Genomic DNA, 23,780 nt, shown 5'->3' on the forward strand with positions numbered 1-23,780 from the left:
TTAGTTGTAGGCTGGATACAATGTATACTGCTCAGTATCAGATAAATAGTAAGGTTTTTTGCCACCTGAACATAGCCATTCTATTTTACATTTAAGTGGACTAGCCTTTCGATAGATCCATTCCAAACTTCCTGTTTCAGCAGGAAGTGTGTCAACACAGCAAAAAAATAAAAAAACTCTGGTTGCTCCATAATTGTTATGAAGTTTAATGTTTAAAGAATGATTCTGAATCTTTGGGTCAGGAATGGTCTCTGCGATTCAACCGCAGGTCAACTGAGGTTTCCTGTTTATTGTGACATCAGACATCAACTCTGTCAGTTTTTTTCCCCTGCATTTCTCTCCCTCTCTTTCTGTTTTTTTCCTCACTCCTTCCATCTCTCTTTCTGTCTGAGCAGTGCTGCCCCAATGGACTGCTTGTGCTCCACTGACAGAGAGTGGACGCAGTAAGAGAGAAGCTAAAAATAACTTCAAAAGGCAGTTTGCTTTGACATCCGAGCCCAAGTGTGTATTTCCCGTAAAGTGTGTGTGTTTGTACAGAGCCTTTTGTGATGGTGTTCTCACTCCGGTCTAAATTTGCTCATTGTGCTGCTGGCATGTTGGTAATCACGCCCGTCTCGTCCTGTGGCGTAAAAATAGACAAGCAAACACAAATAAATAAATTAAAAAAGAAATCTAACAAGGCGCCAGCACAAGAACATTACACCTCCATGGAAAGTTGCATTATTTTCAGCAGAATTCATCTGAATTTGATGAGCCATGAAATATGAATGGAAAACATGAACATATCTGATTAACCTGGGGTAGACCACATGCCTGTTTGATGGCAGAAAGGCGAGAGATCATGGGGAGTGGTCACAGTAAAGGCCACTTCATGGCTTTTAAATGGAGAAATTGACCTTTTGTGCTGATCTTCAACAAGCACTTAAGGTTTAACCCAAATCTTCATATTAACCATCATAAGACTAAACACACAAATGGTCTCAGATGTGCAGCAAAAGGGCAACCCCTGCCAAAAAACATTTCTCTCACCCAGCTCTTCTAAAGTCTGAGGTCACTCCCACAGGCTCACTACAGTCGATTGGATGGCAATTTGAATACAATTTGCATATCATTACAGCATGTGACCATGTCTGTTTGGAGGAATTTACAAATGTTGGAGGAACCAAATTTAAAATAACTGTTTTCTTTTTTTATATATTTTAAAATGTAATTTATTCCTGTGATGGCAGTTGATTGTTCAACATCATTACTCCAGTCTTCAGTGTCACATGATCCTTCAGAAATTATTCGCATATGCTCAAGAAACATTTATTATTATCAATATTGATAATAGTCCTGCTTAATATTTTCGTAAAAAATGTGATCTGTCTTTTTTTCAGGATTCTTTGATGAATAGAAATTTCTAAAGAACAGCATTTATTTGAAATATAATTATTTTAATAAAATTATAAATGTATTTATGGTCACTTTTGATTAATTTAGTGTGTCCTTTTTTAAGAAAAAAAAACTGCCTCCAAACTTTTGAATGGTAGTGTAGAATAGAATGGAAAAGAACAGAATAGAATACAATTGATACATTTTTCTATCATTGCAGATTGCATGTAAGAACAACTTTGGTTATGTCACTGTTTATATTGTTTATTATTTATTGTTTGTTTTTATTGTAAGCATATTCATTTTTAAACTCTTCATTCTCCACATTTTCATCATAGGGTAAATGTATCATTGAGAATATTTGAACAGGGTGCCCTCTGAGATCCCCCCGCCCCCCCCGTCCCCCCCCCCCCCCCAATTAGAGAGGTCTGGAACAATAATGCTAGCGCTTAATTGCATTAACATAATGCCTCCTAACGATCATTACACTCACCAAAATAGTTGTGATAATAAAGCCATTACTATTTTGAGAGCACAATTAGCCTACGGTGCCACCCTTTGTGATGTTATAATTACGACATTTAGACGTGCACGCATTGCGTTCCTCATCCTGTTGGGAGGAGAGGACGGGAGGCGTAACGGTTGTCATAGACCGGGGCAATTTACGTCCTCGTCTGAAACAGACTTGTCACCTGCATTCCGCCGTACTACCCGGCAGCGTCGTGAGCTGATTGGTTGCATAGATAGACAGCATTCTCCAAATCTTGTCAGAGGTGAAAGAAATGGCTTAAGATAATAGAGTTAGATGGATAGATAGAAGGGAACAGGAAGACATGGAGAGAGTGCTGGTGAGATATAGGAAAGGATAGACATGGAGAAAGAGATTGGTTTTCATGCCTGGTAGTCAGCAGCTCTGTAAATCTCAGAGGACTGAAGAGGGGGAGCAGAAGGTTGATAGTCATCCATCACTTTTGACAATTCCACCTCTCTGTTGCCACTTACTTGACGGAAGACCCCGTATGAACGAGCGAGAGAGACCGACAGAGAGTATTTTTATAGAGGAGGAGTTTTTTGGATGGCAACACTGTTCCATTTTGTTTCTGTATTTGTCTGATTCTGAGTGAAAGATTGTGGCACTTCACTTCAGTTTTGCGGTTCAGTTCAGGGCCAAGTAGCCTTGGTTTGGGAATAATATTAGGGTGAGTTTTTTGGTTTTTTTTACCTATCCATTTAAAGCTACACTGTGTAATTTTTTAAGTTGATTCTTAGCAAAAACACTTTGTTCTTTCAAAATTATGTGTGCTCATTCATGTGTTATTACTTCCACCAACTAATCAAGTATTCTCGTAAGCTTAGAATCTGCCATGCAGAATACATACGAGCGAGTCGCTCGAATGGCGGCAGCCATGTTGTGCCTCCATCTTCAAAATACATTAGCCAAAGAGGGACATACCTGGAAATTCAAGCTTCACCTTTCGCACTTATACAGTCAGTGGTACCGTGACGAATGCGAGGGAGAGATTACTCGCGATTGCCAGCAGATTTGAAAGCCTGTTGAAGATGGAGGATCACGCCTTTTCTCGAGGATATGTAACAGAGTCGCCAAGTTTACCTTTCCCTCTACCTTTAGCTTTCCCTCGCACCTCCGTCGCATCAACTGATCTCTGACTCTGCTCACGGAGAAAATTATATAGCCTACGCTACATTGCCTTACACTATTAATCTCGTACAATATACAGAATAACGATAGCACTGATACTTTATTAACATTAGCTTGCATTCATTTGGGAACCTGACAGCTGATGTTAGCAATGAAATGGAACCAAAATAATGAAAACGTAAAACTATTATTCGTTTTACATAGAGGTCATAACCTACGTGTTAACTGACTAAGTAACTAAATGCAATTTGTAATAGTTTTCTAAAGTAACCTCATCACTTGAAGGAACACTCATGGACGAAGTCGAACTAGAAGGCATGTCAATCTTGGAATAATACGGCCACCGTAGGAGTTAAAACGGCCTCGGAATGGGAGGGGCTAGAAAGTAATTTTCAGTTGGTAGTCATATACAATTTCACCCCTAGATGGGAGAAAATCTTACACAGTGTAGCTTTAATTCATGTCAGAATGTCGTGATCCATGAGACATCAAAATTATCTAATGCAATAAGGGTAGAAAGGATGTAAAAAACCATATACCCCCTGAAAGATCCATGTATTAAAATGCATTGTGACTTAATTTCATGATGGGAAATCTAAGTTGACGACAAACCAAGAACATTGATTTTTTGCATGCACAATATAGCGTGACTCTGGCCACATGAGCCACCGGGATAGGGTTAAGTATTACAAACACGTATACAAAGGTATTTTCCTCATAGCTGTGCACGGAGGCATCAGTGGGTTAATGGAATGCTTTTAAAGCTCTCCAAGCATCATTGTGTGAATGACTGTGACCTTTTCCATTGTGTCGTCTGTATTTTGCTGGACCGTCAGTCAAAGGTGATGGAGAGACCTAATTAAACATGTTAGAATCACATGTTGCTGCCACACAATGGAGCCGTAGATTGCGATTGCCTTTTCAGTGAATATGGTAAAAGCGCCCACTTCCTGGTTTTCCAGTAGAATTAAATAATCCTCCACAAAAGGCTCTGAATGCCTGAACCAAACAAAAGGTCTACATGCCTGCTGCTTCAGAAATGCCTGCTGGAGTTTTCTGTTATCTGATATTACACTTATTGAATACAACCCTTTTTTAGAAGGAAATTAAAATCTGACATTAAATTGCAGCTCAACATGCTCGCAGCTTGTGAGTATGTGAAATGTCTCTTCTCTCCTTTTCTCTAAAATGTGTTTGTGCTAAATCAGATTTGTTTTTGTCATAGCAGAGCTTTGAAGTCAAACATATGCCTTGTTAACTTGTTTCTAAAGGTTCTGTGCCCAGTTGCAACAAACTCTTTACAATAGTTCAGAGCGTAGACTGTAAAAAAAGATGGACGACGCCCCTTCTCTCTCTTCCATTGGTGAGAAGTGTGTCCCGATATGGCACTGACATCTTGGGACATGAGTCTGCACAGTAGCGATCTCGGGACCTGAGTCTGCGCGGTAGCGATCTCGGGACCTGAGTCTGCGCAGTAGCGATCTCGGGACCTGAGTCTGCGCGGTAGCGATCTCGGGACCGGAGTCTGCGTAGTAGCGTTCTCGGGACCTGAGTCTGCTCAGTAGCGATCTCGGGACCTGAGTCTGCGCGGTACCGATCTCTGGACCTGAGTCTGCGCGGTAGCGATCTCAGGACCTGAGTTTGCGCGGTAGCGATCTCAGGACCTGAGTCTGCGCAGTAGAGTTCTCGGGACCTGAGTCTGCGCAGTAGCGATCTCAGGACCTGGGTCTGCGCGGTAGCGATCTCGGGACTGAGTCTGCGCAGTAGCGATCTCGGGACCTGAATCTGCGCGATAGCGATCTCGGGACTTGAGTCTGCGCAGTAGCGATCTCGGGACCTGAGTCTGGAAGTAAAGCAGGAAGTAAAATAAGCAGGAAGTAAAGCTGCGAAATCAAGCCCCGCCCTCACTCTCGCAGAATCAATCACAAGCACACGCCACTGCACTTTTTCAGTCCTTCCGTCTCATGTTCACCAATCATTGTTTAAGTCTTACTGTTTCAGGCTTACCTAAAGGAAAACTGCGAAAATATATGTTTTTTTTTAACTAATGTTTTAATTAGCTGCCTTGAGAAATGGACAATCCAAGATTTGATCATTTGTAAATATAAGAATGATGTTTACGTTTTTTTCAAGTAAACAATTAGTTTTTACAATTAGGTTAGCAAACATAAAGACATAAGTACACAGCAGTAAGCAGAAAAAATAAATATGTTTAAAGGGTATTTACGTAACACATGCAATACAAAAAAGGGATTTTATCACCTTACATTTAATCATTAAAAGCAATTGCATCTGAAAAAGGGACTGATAATAAAAAGTAGATTTTTTGCTAATTTGGGTGTATTTAAATGTATTTTAATGTTTATGATTTTATCAATACTGTTATCTCTACTCTTGTATTTATTCTGTTAATTAACATAATTGGGATTGATTTGTATTTTAAATATACATAAATGTTTCTCGAGCGGCAATAATAATGTTTATAACAGCAAAATCACTAACGTTATATGAACTCAATAATGTCACTGAAAACCAATCTAAAATGTCAGTAACGCTAACGTACTGAATTTTTAAACCAAGTTCAATCAAGTCCAAGTACAGTACAACCTTTGCTTTAGACGATAGGTTATACATAATTTTTAACCATATGAATTTATAAAATAAAAATAATTAGTAACTTCTACTAGCTAACGATCTACTGCTTTTAACAAGGCTTGTTGTCTTTTAGCTAGCTGGTCCATAACATTTATTTACTAATTAGCTTATAAACTTAACTTACCGAAAAAACTTGAAGATCGATCGAACATGCCAGTTAGCACAATCTACTGCAGAACAACCCTATGTCGGTGTGAAATAATTAATTATACGCTTATTTCACGCAGCCGTTATTTTGAAATCGAAAGCGAGGCTCCGGTGGGAAGAAAACCGGAAGTGTCGCCTTTAATCACAGGAGAGTCGCGAATGCGATGGCGTATTGTTGTGTTTAATGTAGAAATGAGTTATTCTAAAACTGCACATACATTTCTTTCATACTTTAGACTATATAGTGAAATTCATTCATGAATATATGTATTTATATATATATAATTCAGAAAGTGAAAAAAAGAAGCAGGAACGAAATATCTTATATTGGATATTAACATCCAATAGTGAAAATCGCGGCAGCAGCTTCAGGTTGGTAGTCCAAGGCATTGTTGTTGATCTTTACTTCCGGGGGTTCTTCCCACCGGAGCCTCACTTTCGATTTCAAAATGGTGGCTGCGTGAAATCAGCGTATAGAAATTTAGATATTAAATTTAAAAGCTCCAATCTCCTCAGTCCTCCGAAGATCCCGAAAAAAAGTCTGTTGGTGCTTCAGTGACTACTTCGCTCAGAGAACCTGTCAATTACAGCTCTCAATCACCGTTTTTATAGCATCAAATAACTAACTATAAACAAACTTATTTTAAAAACAAACACTTGAACTTACAGCATGATAAAAACTACAGCAAATGACAGAAACCATCTTTGGAAAAAAGAAATTTGAAGTGTAATTTAATTGTTTAGTTTGTCTCACTTCCCATTAAATAACATGGGGAGGCGGGGTTTATGACCTATACTAGGACTAGTCAAATATGCGCTTTGGCTTCACTTTTCAGGGCTTGTGTGGCACGCTTGGTTCAGAGCAGTTCTCGAGTAATTTTGAGGTCTCCACTGGTCCATTTGGATCCAAAAACCCGAGGTCCGACCCGAGACCCGACTTCAGTGAGTGCCTCGGACACGGGTCAGGTGCTTTTTTTCGAATGGACCTGAGAAGACCCAAATTCTTTTAAACTATGTCGGGCCTTTAACAATTTTATTATGTAAAACAATTCTAAGAAAACGTTGCTATCTCGCTTTTTCTAAGTTCTCTCTGAATCCGCGCTTCTACGTGCAATGGACCGTTAAACTTTGTAACCGCACACACGATGAGATCCATCAGGAAAAGCCACTCGCTTCATTACACTCCGTGTTCATGCAGGGCTTTTCTTTTTTTGTGTGTATAAGCCCTTCGCCGGAGATGACGTAAATAGCGTTGCAGAAAACACTAGCGAATCCATAATTTATTTGGCTATCGATTGAATTTTTATCGAACTATCAAATTTATTTTTCCAATCCACTGGTCACAATTGAAAGCCGAACAATATAACTTGTATCCATCTGGCAGGCCATAAAATAAAGTAATAATAAGTAAGTAAATAAATAAATGAAGTAATGGAGCAGCGGCCAAATCAGTCAGTAGACTGACCTGACTGACTGCGGGGCTGCAGGCTGTGCACACGTCAATGCTGTTTACATTCGGGTCCATTCGGGTTGCAAAATAAATGCTGTCATCGTATTTTATCAGTTCTGTCTCGGGTCGGGTTTTACTTTAAAGAAAAAAATATGCACGTCGGGTTCGGATAAGGAGTGACTTGGGCCGGGTCTGTTGATGCAGTCTGTATTATCACATACATTTTATATATATCAGTTTAACGCTTTAAAAATATTTAATGCAGCATCTGTTTTTTTCTGTCATCCATCCAGTATATGATCACGCTGTCATTCATTCAAGTGCTATTAAACCATTAAAGCACAGAAAACAATAACCTAAATTCTGACGTGCTGTCTGTGAATCTCCTATGTGACAGACACACACATGATTCGATTGCACAGTTTTCTTTCGCGCTTGAACGGACAAAAACATAAGTATGCCGAAATGCCTGCTTTGACGAGTATCCTCGTAAGCACAGTCTTAAATAAGTTAAATAAAGTCTTAAATCACCGTAAAGTCAAGAGTTGTAAGGACATCAGATATGTGTCAGCCCCACATCATGTGCTTCAGATGTTAAAGTGACCGCAGCCTAGTAAAACTGCTGCTGTCTGTGATTATTATGAATCAAAGAACAAAAGACAGAAAATCACTCACTGCTCTTGACTGAATAACTTTTGTAGCTTTAATAAGGATTACCTGTTAGATCAAATGTTTAAAATAACAGTTTTTATGTTGTTTGTGCATTAATTTGGAAATTAAAATTAACACAATATAAAAATATATTAAAAACGTATGTTAGGTGTGATTAATCGTGACTAATTACAGAAAAATGTGTGATTAATTAGTTTAATTAATTTAGATTAAAAGTTATTTTATCGATTAATGGCACTAATATGTAAATAAATATTGTACTGGTGACATAAAGCAAGGTTATATTTCCATAATTCTCTCAAAATTGCATGATAAAATTGAGAACAATTTAGCAAAAATGAATATTACATTTTGACCTTCATAATGGAATTCCGGATGTACTTATATTTGAATTTTTTATATATTTTATTATATTATTCATTGAACAGACAGTTAAAACATGATGTAATCTACAGCTTGTTTTGTATGTGGCTCAGTGTACTCTATATTTAACCCCTGTCAGAGTGACACCATATGTACTTTTAAATGACCCACTGCATGCTGCATTATTCAGTGTTAATAAGCTAATATGTACATTGAACTTTCTTAGTAAGAACATGACTTACAGAGGGCAAAGTACATTATTTATGTCTCTCTCCATTTAGACAATTCTCTTAAATATTTCAGCAGTGTTTTCCCCAGAGCAGAGCTCTGCAGATCGATCAGTATCATAAGACACTGTTTGCCCCCAAACACTGTTTGACATCCAGCTATTTCTGGTCAGGAGTACTGGGTAGGTCAGTTATTCTTGGAAGCCTTTTTCCTCATTCGCTTTTCTTTTAGATTATTTTTCTCTGTCTCTTAACGGTGTAAATCATTAGTTCACTTGTGCAACTCAGAGCAGCTTGTTGTTGAGTTGTAGGAGAGTTTCACCTCTAGAGCGTGTGTGTGTGTGTGTGTGTGTGTGTGTGTGTGTGTGTGTGTGTGTGTGTGTGTGTGTGTGTGTGTGTGTGTGTGTGTGTGTGTGAGAGTCTCATGGAAATAGATTTTAATCCCATAGATTCTCATAGATTCTTCTTTAATCCCAGAATTAGTTTTCAATGAGATATTTACTAAAGCTATGCAGCCAATAACTATATAACAAAAGCAGCTGATAACATATGATATGTTTGTTATTGTGCTATGGTTTCACTAAAATGCAGTATTATTGTAATTATTAATTGCAGTGTCTGCAAGGCAGCATAGTATGTATTCCTCTAACTTTTCTTTATTCTTCTACATGTGGTGGAACAGCAGCCATTTCTTCAGTATTCAATGTCACATGTTCCGTCATAAGTCAATTTAATATGTTGATTTGGTGCTCAAGAAACATTTCTTATAGTTATTAATGTTGAAAACCGATGTGCTGCTTAATTTTTTTCTGCAAACTTCAATCCTTTTTTTCAGGATTCTTTTAATAGAAAATTCAAAACAGCTTTTATTTAAAGTAGAATATTTTGTAATCTTTTGTAATCTTTTGATGCATCCTTGGTAAATAAGTTCTTTTTAAATAAAAACAATACTACTGACCCCTAAAATTTGAGCAATAATTTTTATGTAGATGTTTAAATAATTTAAATAAATTAGTATTAAAATATCTATTTATAATGTGAATAGTAAGTTATTTGTAATATAAATATATATTTGTGATATCAGTATAAAATTATAAAATAAAAAAGTTGCCTGTTGCGCAACATAGATGTAGTTATTTTTTTTTTACTAGTGTTTTGTTCTTAGTGGACAACATTTATGTGTCGATGAGGTGGTTTCTTCCTGTCTTAGTGAGAGAAATTGCCAGAATAACCTTCAGAGTGGACCACATTTTAAGTCAAAAGTCAGGCTCTGTGACACAAGACTCCAGGTGAGTGTGAATATGTGTCAGTGTAAAAAGCACTGAAAGAACTTGACATGCCTGATGGAAATGACATCTCAGGCAGGCTGGATGGTAATGTGTTCCTGTCTCTCTCTATCAGTAATTAAATTTACCGTTCTCACAGTTCTTCCATGACCAGCTCTGCACTGAGCTGTGCTGCTTTGGGAACCAACTCCAAATTACTCCTCAGTGTAGATACATTGGCTTAACTAATGCAAGGGAGCCCACCAGTGACTTACAGTATGTATGTGTGCAGTTTTTCTCTTTCTTTCTTACATAAAGCTCTTAATGAGCCTGAGATGAGATGTGTGTCCAATTTAACCCACACCCCTAACTTCTTCTGAGTAACTCCCCTGTTGACTGTGATGATGCCGTAGGAAATAATGACATAAAGTGGGAAGCTTCTCATGGTACTGTAAATACAAGTAGTGAAGATGTAAGAATGATACAAATCAAATCTGACAATGTCAACTAGTCAACTAAAGGACTCAACTTTAAACTTCACAGCAGCACTCAGCTTTTTTGTGCTGGGCTTGTCTGAAAATGACTGCACTCTTTGCATGAGCCTCATGGGAAAACATCCTCAAAATGTTATTTAATTTAATGTTAGACTGCATATGTTTTGTGTGATTGAATTCTTTTATACATATCCAGCTTGTCATGACACTTATTATACGGCTTATAATATTTGATTTTGGTTGGTCAATTCAATAGTTACATTTGTTTGTATAATAACTGCTAAGATTTGGTTCATGGCATCATACCGGTACTTTCATGTCTCTTGTTTCACTCTACAGTCTCTCATTTTATATTCCAAGGAAATTGCTGCCCAAGCTCCACATACTGACTGTAGTTAAATAGCTTTGAAAGACTTATTAATATTCATTTTAATATATATGTTGAGCATTAAATCTTTTCTAGATGTCTAGAAGTTCAGGAGTCCAGTTAAAGCAAGAAAATGAAAACATTGCTTAAAATAACAAAAGCAACCCTTGAGAAACATTAACTTATGCAGATTAATAATGATTATTTTGCTATTGCAGTATTATTGTAGAATATTTGCTCGGCCAATTGTTTTGGAATGTTGCAATGGACTGTTTTTCATAGCAGAATCTTAATATAATCTACAAGACAATACTTTTGATGTCCATTTATTTATTTATGTGGTAATTTGTTGAGTTGGGGGTGCACATAAAGATTCTGGGCCCTATCAACACCCGGTGCAATGCAGCGCCAAGCGCGACGCAAGTGTCTTTTGCAAGTTTCAGCCCGACGCAGTTATCATTTTCACGTCCTGCGCCATGTTGTTTAAATAGCAAATGCATTTGCGCCCATTTGTGCACCCATGGGCGTTCTGGTCTGAAAACGAGGTGTGTCCAGGCCATTGACCAACTGAAACTTGGTATCTAAAGTCAATGGTGCATTTTTTTTTTTTGTTATTTAAAGAGCAGAACGTGCATACATTCTGCTTATTACACACACAGGGACATGCAGCAGTACACAAACATGCCAAATATTAAAAATAAAAGGATTACAATGTAAAAGATTATTTTTGTGTACATAAATGTATGGTGGAATCCGGCTTGTCCCGTAGACTTTACCCTCTTTAGAGGCTTTAACCTCGCGCACGAGCAGATCCGTTTGCGCTCTGGAGACACGTTCGGTCTTTCCACTTGCAAATTCCGCCATGTTAATTGCGAATCCGCCATGGCGTGAGCGCAACTGACTTTTACAGAGAATGAGAGATGAGACTCTGGTTACGCCCATTACGCCCAAAACACACCCATTACTCATTAAGAGAATAGGGACAACCCTTTTAGACCATGCGATGCGTCCCCCGACCATTTTTCCCATCTTTAAACTAGCAAAAGTGGATTTGGACACGTCCTAAGTGCACTTGCGCCCTGCGTTTTAGACCATGCGCTTAGATCGTTAAACTAGGGCCCAAAGTGTGTTTGAGTCTGGCATGCAAATATTCCAATCCTTTTTCACTTGTTTTCTACTCTAGGTTTCAAATTTGATACACCTATTTATCTTGTAGCTGCAGTTAGCATTGTTTTTTCCCTGCTGTCATATGACCCAGAGAACCACTGGATGAAAAGAGAACTGACCCTACCTTGTCCCACCCTCAAGTCAGACAAACCCCAGCAATACACCAGTCTAGACCCAGAAACCACCTGCCAAAGCAGACAATCTGAATTTTGTGGTGGAAAAAAAAAAAAGAAGAAGAAAGAGTGGCGTGATGTAAAGGTAGTGGAATGAGGATGGATTTGCCTGTGGGAAAAAAAAAGACTGAAAGTAGGCTGGCAACAGATGTGTAGGGCAGTAAAAGTGTAATTGAAATGCCAGCAGCAATGGTCTTATCTACCCGTTCCAGCAGCTACCTCGCGTCTGAACATCAGTTAAATGTCATTTTAGCCCTGGCTGATTCAGGCCAACCACAATCCCCCATCTTCTGTGACTGCAGCCACTGATGGGAGGGGAACAGCGGGATGGATAGATGGGGGGGTTGGGGGGTTGGTGAAGAAAGCTGGCACTGAGGAAAAGAGAGAATGGTTGTAATTGGATTTCGTTTGCACACTGTTGACTTCCATCACCTGGGCTTAATTGGGAATTTGATATGATTTATCACAAGGAGTCATATTCAGTTTGGACATATCATTATTAGCATTGTCTGTACTGTTTATACACTTCATATTTCATAAACTTCATTCTCCCATTATATGTAAAAAAAAAGGTTCGAAGAAGAATCCACCTGCCCTCAAATTGCCCCAGTCATGCTGCAGTGACCCCAGGTCTACACTCACGTCACGTGGGTAAAAAGAGGGATGTGACAATAGGGCACCGCTAACTGTAGGTAATAGGCCTTACACCAAGCACCAGGCTGCATCCCAATTCATTTGCTTCTACTACACAGTAGAAGTAATGTATGTTATCTGTAAAAAATACTGTATATACCACTACTACCAGTGGGGAAACTTGGATTTTTTTTGTGTCAATTATAGAATCATGGCTAAAGCAAATTGGTATTGGTCATAATTGTGCTTTAATTGTTATTGGTAATAGTGTGATTAATTTTGTTCATAACTGCAATTACATTAGCATGATCTAAAATAAATATTACTTAATTTGTATGTTTGTGCATTAAAAAAAACTGTTTTCTTAGCTTTGGTCTCCCATTCCTATTCATTTTCAGTGCATACAAATATTGAGGCAAACTGTCACAAACTCTTCCTCTCATAGTCCAAGGGGTTATGGGTAATATTAGACGAAGTACCCACTGAAAATATTCCCTTTTTGGAATACTAATTTTTTAACATACTATGATTTGGGACATACCTCTCTATCTGTATACTGTGTGGATAGTATACAAGCTGGAATGCCGCTCAGATGTTCTCTAGGTCCACCAAACCCTCGTCGCTTCACCTTTACACAGCCTGACCTTCACTTTCTGCAGTGTTGTTTCTTTTTAAACTACAGTTGCAGACAGTGTTTTGTGATTTGTGCAGTTCCATATGTTGGTGGAAATGATGAGAAACTCACTTCCTTTTACAGTTTTGCCTCTATTGTCTCACGTGTGTCATAAGTTCACACAATCTTCGCATTACGTAGTCAGCGAGATCCTGCAAGATTCTTTTAACACATTTGGTGTCTCGTACAGCACTTCCCATTTGCACTGCTAATTTTGAAACTCACTGTGAGGTTTTGTGAATAGCAGCCCGATTGAGCATTTCAGATCTTCGCTGTTAGTTTTAATGGTTCATAAAGTTCTTACTTTGTTTGTATATTGTGAATATTATTGATTACAAAGCACCAAAAATTGTTCCATCTGCCTATAATAACACACAACAATTTATCAGAAGCTGCAAAATACTCAGTGCCGTTCAAGGTTTTATTTATCAAATTCATAACAACACGGCATGCTACAGTATTTGCGGACACTTTAATGTGCTATAAAGGTCAGACTGCTGCCATGATTACTACAAAATTGTAACTACCGTCACTATGGCATCTGTGGGGCATTTATGATTCAGCAGAATGGACTGGATCAAAGCCCTTCACTGGAGAATGACCAGTTGAATTTACTAAAAAGATTGTAAAGTTCATGGCATAGATTGTAATATAATCAAGGTTTTGTTTGAGATCGTTTACATTGGCAACTCGGTGAGAATCAATTTCATGCTTTTTTATTTGCTGTAAGCCACTTTATTTATGTACGTATTCATTTATTGTTTCTTTATAGTGATCTAATCGTTTTCTGATTTAAATGTCCCTAAATGTCACATACAACAAAAACTAAACTCAATTTCTATTACTGTAAGTCCATTTTAATTTTGTTTTGTAGTGCACATTTATAGTTTTTTGTTTTTCAGTTTGTTTTTCATTTAAAAAACTCTCATTTTTGTAGGTTTTTTTTCCCACTGCTGTGTGCATTTTCATATATAATAATAACCTTGGTTCCATCTCACAAAAATATCTGTTTCTTATTGTTTCAGAGGGTGATTTTCAACATCGTGAACTTCAGCAAGACCAAGAGCCTGTACAGAGATGGGATGTCCCCCGTGGTGAAGTCGACCAGCCGGCCTAAATGGTATTCATACCCTCTGCAAATATCACATCTCCTCCTACACACTGTTCACCACTGCGCTTTCCACACTTTAATTCCAAATAACAAATCCACGACTTATCTTCCATGTGTAGTTTCCATGTCTGTAATGCTGGCCCAAGCATGGGTTCCACACATGCCCTGCAGACATGGCGAATAAGACTTGACTGTGTACACTGTCGTCATATCTGACTCACAATATCTGTCTTATCTCTCTTCCACAAACAACAGGAATTTTCGTTACCACCTCTTTTGAGTTTTCACACTACCGGTGTTCCTTAAAGGAAGCATTCGACACTTTCTCACTTTCTCTTCCTTCTCCAAGTTGACAATGGTGTGTTTGAAGTTCCAGATGAGAGGTTGTGTTGCTGGGGATGTTTGGTCTCCATGGTGACGCCATCTGGGTAGAAAAAGGGACAGTAACAGGGCTGTTGATAGAGGAATTGTGAGAAATGCCAGAGAAGGAAGTGAGCTTCAGGCTGGACAAACTCATCTTAGGCGCCATTTTCTCTAAATGTGTTTTGTGTGTCTTTTAATCAGCTTGTCTCTTTGCGCTCTGTCAGCGGTAGGGATGGTTTTATTAGATACACGTCTGCCTTCCTGGTGGAGGAGATGCGTGAAAGACAAATGCAGTCCCCTAGCTGTGTGTATTTTTGGATGTCTGTTAAATGGCTACATGTATTGCATCAATGTAAAGATAAGATCAAATGTGCTCTATGTGAGATCTGCTATTCTTCACATATGGCTTATTTGATCTGTTGTCCATGATTATGCCAAATACTGAACTACTGAAGCTAATCTCCATATACACATTTAAAGACTCAGTTTCTTGTTTTTTTGTCTATTTGTTGTGTACTGTACTAATCACAGTCTAGGAGTGTCAATTACAACATATCTCTGATTATTTATGATTTATGATCCTGCAATTTGTTTTTTTTGTTATTATAAATTATTATTATTTTATAATATAAAGTATTATTACAGAATAAATCCATATATGGTTTATACTGTAAATGCATGAAAATAAAGTTGGAATAATAAAAAAAAAAAAATATATATATATATATATATATATATATATATATATTATTTATTAGTGAAAACACTGGTTTAATGATTTTGAAAAAGACCCATCAAGACTGCATTTATTTGATCAAAAATTATACATTATATTTATGCACACTATGGGGTAAAGAGATATTAGAGCTTTAATAGTTGATTTTTTTTTTTAAATAACCCCTTTAAACCATGACTTCTGGCAAGTTTTGGGGATAGAAAAGGCCATTTTGAGAAAAACAAATATGACATACCATTAACAGATTCAAGGCATGATTATTGCAGCACGTACCTTGAACTGGTCACAAGGTCCCCATCCGCCTTTCTTGTCACCAACCAGTTTAGTAGGCTCATCTGACAAATTAAATATGATTTAACTATCAGGACTATGAGCAGTAGGTGATACTTCCTCGTCTTCATGGAGAGTGCAGTTTGTACCGCTTTCACCTTTCCACAAGCGCTTGCTCTCCCGTAGCGTCTGTCGTTGCTATGCAACCATGAACAGAGGCGTGCTTGGAAAAACGAGCGCGCCGCATCGCTTCTATTATGAGCGCATTTGAAATAACGAATTTGCACGCGCAAAAAACACACTATGTGAACGGCCCCTTATTGCAACGTGACATTAGCCTAATCTAAAATATTTCCATATGTGGCTCTTTCCTCCTTTCTTGTTAACAAGTGGATTCAGAGCCACCGCATGCAGCGCTGCCGGTCGCCATGTCTCAGCATTTTAGGTGTGTAAGTGAATGAAGTGAATGTCGTGATATTACTGATCATGGAAAGATTTTGCTGCATCTCTGAAAAATCCAGCGACGGCGCTGCGGCGCTGATAAATACATTGTAGGGGAAACACTAATGGGGAGTAGCCAGACTCTCTGTACAAATGAAATGTACGACAGTCTGGTGCGACCAGGCTATACTTTGAGCACTTTCCAACAACTTTGGAAAAAGTTAAGTTTGCAAATCCCTAATTACTAAACACGTACCCACATACACCGATACATCCACGCCTCCTATCAGTATCAATCACAGTTGTGCATTACCATTCAAACACTCATCTGCCAGGTTGAATTTTCATGGGTCATGCAGTCTGGGCAGGTGAGGCCTGTCAGAGGTAATAGCAGGGAACTGATGGATGCAGAAGTGTGTGTGCATCCATACGGGTGCATACAAAAGCCACTACGCCACGTTATCCTGACGCGCCGAACAGAGGTCATGTGACAGAAAATACCCGCTCAACGGAAGCCTTGACATCTGTCACGAGTCGATCAAGGGCATTCAGACAAATGGCAGGCATCTGCCAAGGGAGTCTGTCTTCCTCTGCCAAACCCTGGTCACGGCCTAATGGGACAAGACAATTAGATGGAGATGCTGGCGGAAAACAATGGACTGCAAAACATTTCACAGTCAAGCTGACGTCTCCTACGTGCCCGTGTAAAACATTTCCCTAAGGAGAGTGCTGGGGGTATTTAAGAGTTTGTAGCAAGTCATATCTCAGTTTTTATAGACCTGTGCCCCTCAAACCTCTCTTTAGAAAATGAATTGCTATAAGGTAGCACAATTATGATTAACTGGGTTTTCAAATACATTTATAAATACACTCAATTACATAATATTTAATATTTGTGCATAATTTGACAATATCACAGCTTTATTGGAAATACAATTATATTTACATTGATTTTCACTTTTTGTTCAGGTTATCATAGTTTTAAGGCATGCAACAATTTATAATTCAGTGATTTTCGTACCTTAAGATCTACATACAGGTCAGGGTAAAAACAAATAATTAAAAAAAATACCAAAAATAAAGGATGGAGGCTTGGTAGAAGTTTTTAATGTGACCTTAAAGATGAACTGAACTGAAATTTGAAAAAATGTGATATAACAGATGCATTTTATTTATTCTCATTGGTACAATTATTAAAATGGCAGAATTTGTTAAAAGGGATAAAGTGGTACGTTGAAAATGTTGTTGTTGTTACACGGGCGCCGCCATGTTGGATTTCAACATTCGACTACGTCACTGGCATGGTAGGCTACTCCGTTACCATCCAACACTAGCAGAGCTAGCTTCTCTCTACCCCCTGCCTTGTCAACAAAATTATTCTAGTCGTGATTTCTAGTGTTTAATCCTAGGTACGAGAGACGTGTTGAAAACGTCAATGAGTACATGAAGCGTCTGATATCAAATGTTTTATTTAGCTACAAGTCCAACGCATACTAGAATCCTTGATATTCGGCTGAGGGGAAAAGATGTAACGTTAACGTTAGTTCACTGCACAGGATGGGAATGGAATCTTATTCATCCTTCCCAAATGCCCCCTCGCCCAAAGAGTGAACTGCCGGTACGCTGTTAACCTAAGCAGCCTTAGAAAGGGATATAAGTTAGCCTAGCCTAGCCCAGTCGCCAATTCGTAAAATAAACTGTTCCATACCAGCTACTTATAGGGCGCTCCAGCGTCTCAGCTCGGACATCCCTTAGAGATAGAATAGCCACCCTCAACACGTCTCTCTCACCGCACAGCATCCGAAATGAAGGGCGCATGGAGATGCATTTTCGACAATCAATAAATGTTCCAGGTTACCCTCTCTAAAACAGATCGACTCCGGTGCAGTGTCCATGCTCCGGCAGCGCCCGCGCCCACACCCGCACCAGTCACTTCCCCCAAACGATCCTGTACTGTATGTGGAGCCTGAAACTGGTCGTCCTCCATGTGGTGGTAGTCAGATACTACTGGCCTGTCCCTCACATGCTCAAATGCGTAACTCATGCCATTAAAATTACTGATTTTCGTGTTTGTATATAGGACCTGCAGCTGTTGCCTGTATACCTTCGCAGGTCCTACCATTCCAGTGACGTCATCGAGATTGCCAGCGTAACAAACGCAATTTTTGTGCTGCTTGAAAAAAGCTATATTGATATTTTTAGTTAAAATTTTTAATGTAAAGTACTTTTAATTGTCATAAACAACATGTTATCAACGTTGATTTTTTTCAGTTCAGTTCATCTTTAATATAACCAAAAGAAAAAAGTTCATTTAATCTGTTTTCGTTAGTTTTAGTAAAAATCAACCCCTGGGACATAATTGTGTCCGTAATTGAAGAAACACTTGATTTTTAAACATCAATGACCGCTACAAAAATAAACAATATGAACAGAAAACAGGATTAGACCTAAATAATTGACATGATTTGCTGTAATCCTGTTCTCAACCATGTATTTGATTCATTGTGCAGCCCTACAGTATATCACAGTCAAGCTCAATTAGTTTTTTTTTTTAGATTTAGCTGCAGAGAGGGAACAAGACTGCCACATGACCCAGGGTGAACTCGAACCCAGGTCACCAATAGCACGAAAAACTCTTAGTAAACTCCGTGTTACAGCTTCAACCATCAGTCTTATTTCTATTCTCTGTGACAGACCTCGCACATTAATTTATTGCATCACAAAGTCGCCCTTCTATTATCAAATTCTTTAAAAACTTTTTTGCTAACTGAAAATTGAGCAATTTTTCTAACTTTCTAACATTTTCATAGCAGGAAGGAGGCAGATTGACATTAGACGACATTTCTTTTATTTCCAGCGGCATCAAAGTCATTGTCTGAATCATGCGTTTTTTTTAATACCAATCTGGAGCTCAAAGGACCACCGTTTGTGTTTGTCTGCGGCATGTGGTGTGAAAATAAGCCTGTAGCATTTAGAGACTCCGAATACCCAAGCGAAAGCGACAGAGAACCTCTGTGTACAAATGCCACAGTGATAGTCATCAGATGGCTGGATCAGGGTGAGCTGATCATACCGCATGCTGCTGTGGCGCAGACTCGGGCATTAGGACTTCAATAAAGCGAGGAAAGACCACGTAATTCTCACACAAACGCAAGACGATCCTCCGTTTCTCATCCAATTATAGAGATGTGAAAACAACATGCTGTGACGCAAAGGGAGGCCTTACACACACATTTTTACATGCAGGTACGCATGCTCCCTTCACAACACACTCAAGCACATACGTGATAACTATGTGCAAAGCGGTGTATATGTAGCATTTAATTGATTGTTTGTGATACAGAAGTGAACATACTGTCAAGTCAAGTCACCTTCATTTATATAGCGCTTTTAACAATATGGACTGTTTCAAAGCAGCTTTACAGTGATAATAGGAAATTAAAGTAACAGAGATTGTTTTGGTTTACAGCAGCTCTAGAATAAAGTTATTGTCCAGCTAAAGTTAGTTTTGATTGATTCACTTCCGTCGCAACTATCATTAGTTAACTTAACATTAACTTAGGGGCCGCTAACTAATGGTTCATGTGATTATGGACTGTACCACCCTAAATAGAAATTCTATGCTAGCTAGGTGCTGATTCAGTGCTGGTCAGTGTAGCCATGCACTGCAAAAAGTGCCTGTTGAAATTTGTTGGGCAAGGACATATAGCTTGCTAAGCTAGTTCAAGACTCTTTGGAATCAAAATTTTGTCCATTTAAGGTCTTTTTTCTGTGTAATTATAATAGTTTGAAAATGCAGTGGCTGTACAATATTTTATCACCCCATATACACCTCAATCAAATTCTGCGCAACGACGACGATGAGTGAGTGTTTAACTTTTTCACATGGTAATGTTGTTAATATTCCATAGTTACCTATTTAATACAGTGCACTTCAAAAGTTTGTAAGTGTAGCATTATGGACAATATCAGCATAAGTTCTTATCAGTTTTGTAATGACTTTACATTAATAAGGGACAATACAAACTGTGAAAACATTTTAGTAAAAAAAAAAAAAAAGATTTGAACACTTGAGCTATAAACCATTTCTAAATTGTGTTCTATTGGTCTGTTATGTACTAACCCATCAGAAAAGCTACAATGGTGTGCTGACTGAATAATATTCAAAATAGACACCTGGGACACATTTAATCAGACACCACAACTTCCAGAGGGGCTTATCTTACTATAACATCTATATATTACCGTAATTATGTAATCAAAAAGAAAATAATTATTGTTAGTGTTCAGTGTGGGAGTAACTTTAATGCATGTATGCCACAAAATAAGATTATATGCTTATATTGTCCAAAATTCAACTTATTGTCCAAAACAAGAATGTTTCTTCACCCTAAATTATTCTACCATACCTATCTACCTTACTACCTTGATACCTAGCAATATCAAGAGGGGAAAAAAAGATTTTTTCTTTGGTTGTGTTTGTGAAGGAAGTAGGTAGTTTATTATTTAGTGTCCTCCTTGCTTGTATAATCCAGACAGGCTGTGACATAAACTAAAGACTATTGGCTATCTAAAAAGAAAGGGGATGAGCCCTTCAGTACAGAATGTCCCGCCCAAACAAATGGTTTCAACAAAATATTATTTTGTGATTCCTAGTTCCTGAGGGGCAATTTCAGAAGACATTTATTCAATCTCAATGTTTTGAGCTTCAAAAACCCCAAACAGCTGTCTTTCATTTCTCTTGAGCTTTTGTTTTGTATTGTTGCTGCCTGGGAATTTCTCTTTCACATTCTCCTTTTCATTCATTTTCCATCATGACAGCAAAGTGGATCAGCTCAAAAACTGCTAATCTTTCTTTGACAAGTAGATACGAAATAAAGCAAAAAGCAGCGTTAACTGTCTGATCCAGCCTTGTATGCAGCATTGGATAAAGTCAAGAAAAAAAAGATTGAGCGTGGGAGAGAGAAAGAGAGTGAGAAATGGGAGAGAGAGAGACAGTTTAAGAAAAAAGAAGAGAACAGATTGCCATTGCTGCCTTTATCTGTGGAAAAAGTCACTTTTAACCTGAAAGTTGAAACCTTTATCTCTATCTGCAGAGACTGTTCTTCCTTAAGGCTGGCTGATGCTGGAGCTCTGTGTGTGCGCGCACGCATGTGTGTGTGTGTGTCTGGTGTGTGTGTGTGTGTGTGTGTGTGTGTGTGTGTGTGTGTGTGTGTGTGTGTGTGTGTGTGTGTGTGTGTGTGTGTGTGTGTGTGTCTGTGTGTGTGTGTGTGTGTGTGTGTGTGTGTGTGTGTGTGTGTGTGTGTGTGTGTGTGTGTGTGTGTGTGTGTGTGTGTGCGCATCGCCTGGGGCTCATCTGTTTTTGGCCCATGATAGACAGACAGGCATCAGACTGGAACTTGGATGCGTGCATGTTTGTTTCTGGATATATGCGTGTGTTTATGCTCCTACAGTTCAACAATAGGACAGGAAAAGGACAGGACAGGAATTGGCCAATGAGCAACCATAGTGTGTTGTTTAGAAACAGTGCTTACTGATACAGACAATATATCCCTTTGGAGTAATCTTTTGCTTTGTAACTTTGCAGACTGTAATAATGTTCAAGTTCAGGGAAGAAGGAGGCTGGAACCGGTGAACGTTCAACGTAAGCACAAAATAAACATAAACAACTAAATAAAAGTAAACCGGTAGCCCCTCATGGATGACTGCCGCATAAACTAAAACAAAACAACAACATAAATTCCAGGCATAGTCCTATCTCATCCTTTACTCTCATCAGTCCTCCTTTTACCGTTCCGGAGCTCCTCCATGAGACTTTAGTAGGTACGCAGGTTTGGTGTCTTAAATGTGGTGCTCAGGTAACCTCGCTCTGTTCCCACGGTTCTTGGCCCTGCCCTGCTTGCCACATACCCCGATTTCCCTTCGCAGCGTCACAGCGGCCGCAGCATCTGGGGGTAAGTATAGACGATTGTTCTTTTTTCATTCAGTTTTGAAGCGTCTCATTGAAACAAATATAACTGAATGGGAATTGTATTTTATGTACATTAATATATATATTTATATAATATACATTCATTTATTTTTATTTTTTACTTTGCAACCTCCCAATATATACCTAGGCTACATTCAATCTGCACACTCTTAGCAGAATCGCTTGCACCCGCCTACAACAAGAAATTTAGTCCCATGTCTCAACAAATTTAACCAGGTCTCAGGGGTATTCTGCAAGAATGCAGATCTATAGCTCAAACTAATCTCTTAAATATATTTCAAAGATTCAGTGCCATGAACAATTTTTAGCTAATCCAGCAAACTTTTAAAAACAACTTTTTTCTTGGTTAAAGGTTGTGTACCTTGACTCATAGCCAGCCAATCAGGTTGGAGCTTGCCATATTTGTGTTCTGTAAGCATCAGAGAGACTGCGAGTGGTCTGGGAATGTGGCTGGGACTGTTATTAGCTTAATGGTGGTTTTGGAATCGTTATAGGTATGTCTTGCGCTGTGGTTCATGTGGTTGTGTTTTAGCAGGCTGGCAGCAGTGAGGAGGACTGATGCATTGGGCTTATTGCTTTTAAGTGGGAGGATGAAGTGGTTGTGAGCTCTTCACAGGACTGAGAGCTGTTTAGCATTCAGTGAAAGAGAGAGAGACCTTTGACTGTTGATCCTCCTGACACATTAGATCCATTCTATGGCCATATTGAGATTCTGGGTGCTTATTGTAGGATAGACTGTACCTCTTTTTCTTCTGCATCATTGGCTCTCTCAGCTTTTAGTTACTCTCTCTCCCTTCTCAAAAGTGATTTTGCTGCTTGTTTCATAGGTCTGTCTATCAGACTTTTGTATTTCTTTTTAGGAGAGTTTTGTTGGTATTCAGTTCACTGTACGCTGTAGGGATAAAATTTCATTTTTGGCCCCCATGACAGCTTATAAATCATACTAAGTTATGTTTTTTTATGTGAGGGTTGTGTTTATGGGTTAGGGGATAGAATATAGCCTACAGTTTGTTCAGTATAAAAATCATTGTCTATGGACGGTCCCCATGGAAACCCAATGTGTGTGTGTTTGTCCACTCAGGTGCAGAAGGTGATTTAGGTGATTTAGTTGTTTCCTGTAGTTGTTTCCTGTATATTTGACAATTTCAGTCTTACACCCTGTTTTGTTGGTCTTAAATGTGCTTAACTTGTTGCTCTTTACTGTGAACGCATTTCCGAACTGTTCACTGGCGTGAAAGAGGTTACTGAGGCTATATTTAATGCCCTAACATAGAAAGGAAGCTAAAATATAACGAGTTTAGCTCAATTTTGTTTTAGCTCAATGTGGCGTGGCAGCATTAGCACCTGCTGGTAGATAATGGAACTACACCACACTTCACTGCCAGCAAAAAGTATCCTTCTCTATTGACAGCAATTCAGAAGTATGTATTCTGACAATGTACTTTTTTTAGCATGCCACATATTGTCAGTGGCACAAGTTTGAATGCAAACACATATCTTTCTTTAGTTTTTCTAGAACAATTTGAGTTTAGCCACTTTTAGCATGT

General features: G+C 38.6%; 1 protein-coding gene across 5 annotated transcripts in view; it reads left to right on the plus strand.

Annotated features, from left to right (window-relative positions):
* The window catches only part of LOC143732405 (cytosolic carboxypeptidase 6-like), a 370,731-nt gene that overhangs the window by 116,289 nt on the left and 230,662 nt on the right, over positions 1-23,780 (plus strand). For all 5 annotated transcript variants that reach the window (XM_077223445.1, XM_077223442.1, XM_077223444.1 and 2 more), the window contains one exon: positions 14,346-14,440. In XM_077223445.1, coding sequence (XP_077079560.1) covers positions 14,346-14,440 — 95 coding nt within the window. The remainder of the gene's footprint in view (positions 1-14,345; positions 14,441-23,780) is intronic.

The sequence above is a fragment of the Siphateles boraxobius genome, unplaced genomic scaffold (genome assembly GCF_051911475.1).
Source record: "Siphateles boraxobius isolate OS27281-9 unplaced genomic scaffold, OSU_SipBor_1 9, whole genome shotgun sequence".
NCBI lineage: Eukaryota > Metazoa > Chordata > Actinopteri > Cypriniformes > Leuciscidae > Siphateles > Siphateles boraxobius.